General features: G+C 30.9%; 1 protein-coding gene across 1 annotated transcript in view; it reads right to left on the bottom strand.

Annotated features, from left to right (window-relative positions):
- Positions 1-806: 806 nt before the first annotated feature.
- Positions 807-6,000, bottom strand: part of LOC113368409 (elongation factor-like GTPase 1) — a 458,044-nt gene continuing 452,850 nt past the window's right edge. The window contains exon 13 of the mRNA XM_026609952.1: positions 807-1,080. Coding sequence (XP_026465737.1) covers positions 1,043-1,080 — 38 coding nt within the window. The 3' untranslated portion in view covers positions 807-1,042. The remainder of the gene's footprint in view (positions 1,081-6,000) is intronic.

Raw genomic sequence — 6,000 nt, 5'->3', positions numbered from 1 at the left:
TGAAAGAAAAGGTATGCATCGTTACTTTAGATTGCTATTTGTAATAATTATAAGTCTGGATTTTATTTGCCATTTTATGGTGTATGACCGATTTAGGCACTCATTGCAAAACATTATTAGGCTTTGGGTGTAATTTGTATAATATATGCCATCAAATTTTAGAAAAATAAACTATTGCAATGATTGCAATAACATAAGTCATTGCGGGTTGTGAATCATCATTTTGCATATTGTAATCGATAACAGTTGCTTCTAATTAGGGTCCATTTAGAAAATAGATTTCTGATTCAAATTATTGGATTAAAAGTAATCATTTTTTGGATTTGGAAGAAAAGACTAAAATGATAGCCTTTCTAACGATGGAAGCAACCGTAATATAAAATTCAACTAATGAAATTACTAATCAGATCACAAATCGAGTTATTTGCATCAAAAAGTACTATTTATAGATTTATTAATGATATTATCTTGGGTAACGCAAAAAGATGAAAGATTGTAAAATGCTTTGTTCGAGAAGAATGCAATAAATAATCGGCTGTATAAAGATTGCAAAAAAAAATAATAAATTATCGTTTATATAGAAAAAAAATTAATAGCGTAAATTATTCAGATTGCACGTTTATAGACGACGTAGAAGCGGATAGTAGGGCATTTGAAACCATGAATAAAAGTAAGAATAAATATCATTTTTTTCAGAATAATCAAATTCCGGAACATATTTCCGGCGACGCAAATAATTCCATCAGTGTTTCGTACTCTAATAAAAATTTTGCAAGCAGATAAACTAAAAACTTCCGGCTGATTGTATTTTTATAAAACGTTTATTAAAACATTCTTTGCTTGGAGGAATGACCGCTATTGCATATATTGCAATTACAATATTCGCGATGAAGACGTCTAGATAAATGCGTTTGAAAAACGAAAACAACTTTTATTGTGTGTTCGACATTCTCAGACGCAAAAAAATTGAAAAGAATAATGAGTACCTGAATACGTGCGCTCATCTAGGGTTACAATTCAGTTGAGAAGATGCTGCAACATGCTAACTAACTACCAAGATGAAAGATGCAATTGACTTACCTGAAAAAAAAGATAAATATTATAAAACATAAGATTGATTTTCAACATTCTCTAGTATCAAAGTATTCTTAACGATCCTAACGACATATTACAAATAATATAAAAACATACACACATAAATATTGCGTTTCCGTTGATAAACATGAAAATCTAGTAATTTTTTGTTTAATTCTATAATTATAGTACAAAATCTGAACTGCAACTTTTTTCTTTGATCGTGTTGCTTTTTAGTTTTATTTTAAATTGAGCGTAAACTTCTTAATGTTTTTATAACAATCATTAAATGAAGGTAATACGATATTATGCAGGTTTGATAATTTGAAAGTAGAATAACAGAACAATGGTTTTAAAAAGATTTACTTCATTTCAGGTCAAATCTATAATGATCATAACTCTTTTTATATTCTATATTTTTTGTACTTTCATACATGTTAATAATTATTGCAATTTGATGCAATATAAAGCTTAAAGCTAATTGCATTTAATTGTGATTAAGCTTTTTTCAAAATATTAAAAGTAGTACTAGTATACATGTACTACTATTCCACCCTTTTGTAACTCAATACAAAATTGAACAATATTTTTTTCATATTGAACAATTTGCTTTACAAAAAAGCTCAATTAAGTGCAATTAGCTCTAAACTTTATATTGCATTAAATATTGCTAGCTATTATAGCAGCTGTATATTGTCATTATAATTAATAAAATCACATCATATCGTCATTAATCATTTGCAAATTTAAAATTACTAGGTGTAAGTAGCATTTTGCCTTAAGGAAAGTTGCATGAACTTCCGATGTGTATGAATAATCGACTTAATATATTAATTTATAAGTGATGTAAGTATTGTATTACATAGAGCAATATAATGTAGAAAGCATTGCATTCAATTTGGAAAATTTTTTGGAAAATGTTAATTATTTTCGACAAATGTTTAAACAATTAAACGGAGTATTTTCTAAAAGTGCAACCGATTAATCCAGTTTTAAATTATTTGTTATTATTAAACCACTTGTCGTAAGCCTTTAATATTTTAGTAACTTGTTGAAGACCATTATCTCTATCATCAAAAAAAATTCATAGAAGTCTTTGTTCTTTTTTCAACAATTAATTACAAAAAATCAGTCCCGCTGATCTTAACCAAGATCTAATCATCGATTAGATTCCCAACCAATATGTTTATGGTAGTATTGGAATTTATAAAATCAATTCAGAATTTTTGGCTAAAACGTGGAAAATACATTTTGCACTTTTCTGCTAATTATAAAGAAACCGCTTTGCCAATCCACAACACTGATAAACGCGAGAACCTACCGAGTTACATACAATGGCTTTTAAATTTTTGAAATCGGTATAGCCGTTTTTGAAGATTGCTCGACAATAGACCAATTGGCGACCCACACATACACAAGCATATTTTTTCAAAAAATTTAGAATGTTTTGAAATATCGAGAAACAATACATTAGTTTCTGGATTTTTTCATGAAGCAACTAAACTTCTCCTTCGGGAAGTTAATTGTAAGTTCAATTTATACTATTGGTCATCATTATCTAGTTTGAAGTGTTCTATTATAATAATTTACAAAAAATAATCTCTAAATTATTGGACTGCAAAATGATCCTTTGATTAATATAATTTGATGGTGAACATCATATTCTCAGGTGTACGTCATAAAAGTAGAATGACAAATCAAATACCTGTGTGAAATAAAAAATGATATAATTCAGTTCTTGTGTGTTTTGCAGCCATTATGTAAACTTGTAGATTTCGCTTCACGTATGCGTGGAAGCACTATTCAAGTGGTAAACGTCCCATAAAAATAGATAAAATCGTTTTGTTTGTTAGAAAAAGGCGACTTAGTAGCCACGGTACCTGTAACGGTACTCTAGTCGCAATGACATCGCAAAAGAAGTCCGCTCGACTAATTAACGCAGATCTAGCGATCGGCAAATGTTATAATAGCAACTTATTTGCTGCAAGCGCGTGCTCCGACGACCAATGTGTTTTTCAAACTTCTGCTGTTCAGCAATGAAAGTAAATTTATTGAAACATTTCTAAAGTAATGTATGCCTATGCAGACTTCTGATTCAAATCTGGTATTTTATCCGCGACCTTCTGTTATCAATTACTCTTACAACGTTAGACTGATCTCTGTGCATATAAAGTCATTACTGATGCTTTGCCGGAGGGCAGGTCCATGGGGTAAAGAAATACATTGTTTATCTTTTCCTCTCTTGTTAGTCATTATAATAAATATTATTTTCGGTTATTAAAGAATTATAATTTGGCATATAAGTATTGTAACATCTCTTTAGTGAATAGTAAAGAGCCCAGCGTAAAGAAACTGAATATGATCAGCTGTGCCCATGGTACATGACTAAGTACATGATCCACAACGATCTGAATATACAAAAGGTGAAATTATCAATGGGCAGATTATGCCGCAAAATAGATCAATGTGATAGCAAGATTAAGTTATGGAGCAGTTTTCATATAAAGTGGTACTAAAAACTGTCAAAATCATATGAGGTTGTGTAGTCATGCAGTTGTGGGCGGTTTTCCATTAATCACGTGAGGTTTTTAGGAGGGGGGTTGAAAAAAATGAAACATTACGTGAGAGAGTGTAATCACCACGTATCACCAGTCTAAAAATCCCTAAAAAGTCAATCACGTGATTAATGGAGGCCCCCTTAGATAGAAAATCTAACCTACAAAACGAACAAATGTTAAAAAAACAATGCTATTATAACTGCATCTTTGAGATGGCTTATTAACATATGGGTAAAGTTCCTTTCATGTGTAAAATTTCTTATAGCACAGTAAATACATGGCATTTTGACAGTATTTAGTAGCATTTTGCATAAAAACGAACGTAACATAGTCTTGTTACAACATCGGTCTATTTTATGACAGGATCGGTCCATAAACTTCGAAATTCTGAAATAATAAATATTTTCATCACATCAATAACGAAATCAGTTTAAACAGCACAAAAATAAGAGGATTAAGCAAAGAATGGCAAAGAGAATTGCCGCAATATACAAAATAAATTTTCAGTATTGCGTGAAAAATTAATGATTACTATTTACTTAGGTCCCAATTCTCCGATAAAATAGAAATGCTATGGTAACTCTGTGCTATGAGTTTATCTTCATTTAAATTGGTAGTAAAACCTGTCAAAACTGTCTTTTGCAGTTGCAAAAGTCAAATAACAATTTTGTCATGAGTGCATCTTCCTGATATCACGATGATAACACATGCGTGAAGTTAGGTCTTATGTGTAAAATGCCTGATCGCACAAAAATACATAGCTTTTTCTAAATCTTACTACAAACTCATACGTAGATAGACCCTTAACATAGCGCTACCATAATATTTCTATTTTATCGCATAATTAGTCACTTAATATTTCTAACTCAGTTACTTATTTTATGCTTTTCTAGTATATTTTCAGATTTCATTTTTAATGAATCCAATTGTAACAAATTAAATAAATAAATAATTGTAAAAAGTATAAAGTTAATCTGAAGTTTGAAAGAGATTATTATAAAAATAATAATAATTATGATTATTATTATTATAACATTAGTTAAGATTATTAGACCCTACCCCTTACTAAATTGAAAATCAAACTTAAACATACTATATGTATATTTAGGATTGTTTTAAAGTTTAGTTTGATACTAAAAACTTGAGCTTTTATCAAAATTTGTTCCACACAATTGAAAAGCGTGCAACGGCCATGAGACTAACTCAATTTTATTAAGTAATCATGAACCTGGTTACAAGAATTTGAATCATCCAACATTATTATATAAACAAGTTTAATCTTCCTGATTGAAGCTATGAAAATATTATTTATACTGACGTCAAGTAATTTGAAATTGCATGGCTCGTGGATTAGCTTCAGCATTGGTAATAGTCACATTTTGCCTTCATATAATCACATCGCATGAATGACACGACGAACTCATCACCAAGAGTAACAAGAGGTATGAATCAATTGAAAAACTGTAATACCAGCAAAAACGTCCCATAAATATATCTCTCTTCTCGTAAAACCTAGCACAGTTATTCGAAAGACACTAAGAATTTACAATTTATTACAAATACATTTTTCAACGTAAGAAATAAAACAAGAAACGTTGCTCTGAAACAGAAAAAAATTACATAAAAAGATCAGAATCGAATAAAGCAGAGCACGAAGTCTAACCGAAACGGTTAATTTTTTACCGGCTAATGACACCTTAAATAAATATTTGTAGATTCTTCGATAGGAAAATAATGATGTTCCAGTAGAGCGCACCTATTATTTCGGTACCCATTCATTCGTCATATTTTTTCACATGGGATTTACATACAGCGACCATCATCTGAGACTGACATAGTCATTTCGTGAACAAAGTAACGTCAGGAGATGGATAGATGCGCGACACGCTAACCTACATCATGACAACTATGTGTACAAAATGCTATAAGGTACATACAGCATACTTCGCGGTCTATTTCATTTATATTGGAGTAGCTTAATTCCGTTAGAGGAGTCATTCGACTGGTAAACTTGTTTGCATATCTAAGAGCTTTTCCGAACCAAACACTTCGCGACGGGTGTAAGTAAGCATATGGTGTATGGAAACGAAAGCGCGTGAGCAACTTCACGCATGGGGACACAACGAAACAATCTGCACAACATTCATGTGCCATTCAACACGGACATATTTCTGTGGGTCAAAGGGTCCAATGAAGGACGTGTGCGCAAAATATCTATAATTCATGGCTTCTTAAACTATGGGTAGCGACCCCATTGGGGGTCGCGTAAGAAAATTATGGGGTCGCAAGAGATTTTAATGTCAAACATATCTATAATTTTATAACATCATGTCTAGACTTTTGTACATTTCACAACGAATTCTAAAAC

The sequence above is a fragment of the Ctenocephalides felis genome, unplaced genomic scaffold (genome assembly GCF_003426905.1).
Source record: "Ctenocephalides felis isolate EL2017-DRISC unplaced genomic scaffold, ASM342690v1 CF-g0.4_SCAFFOLD_01170, whole genome shotgun sequence".
NCBI lineage: Eukaryota > Metazoa > Arthropoda > Insecta > Siphonaptera > Pulicidae > Ctenocephalides > Ctenocephalides felis.
The sequence above is the reverse complement of the archived record's forward strand: the minus strand, read 5'-3'. Positions and strand labels throughout refer to the sequence as shown.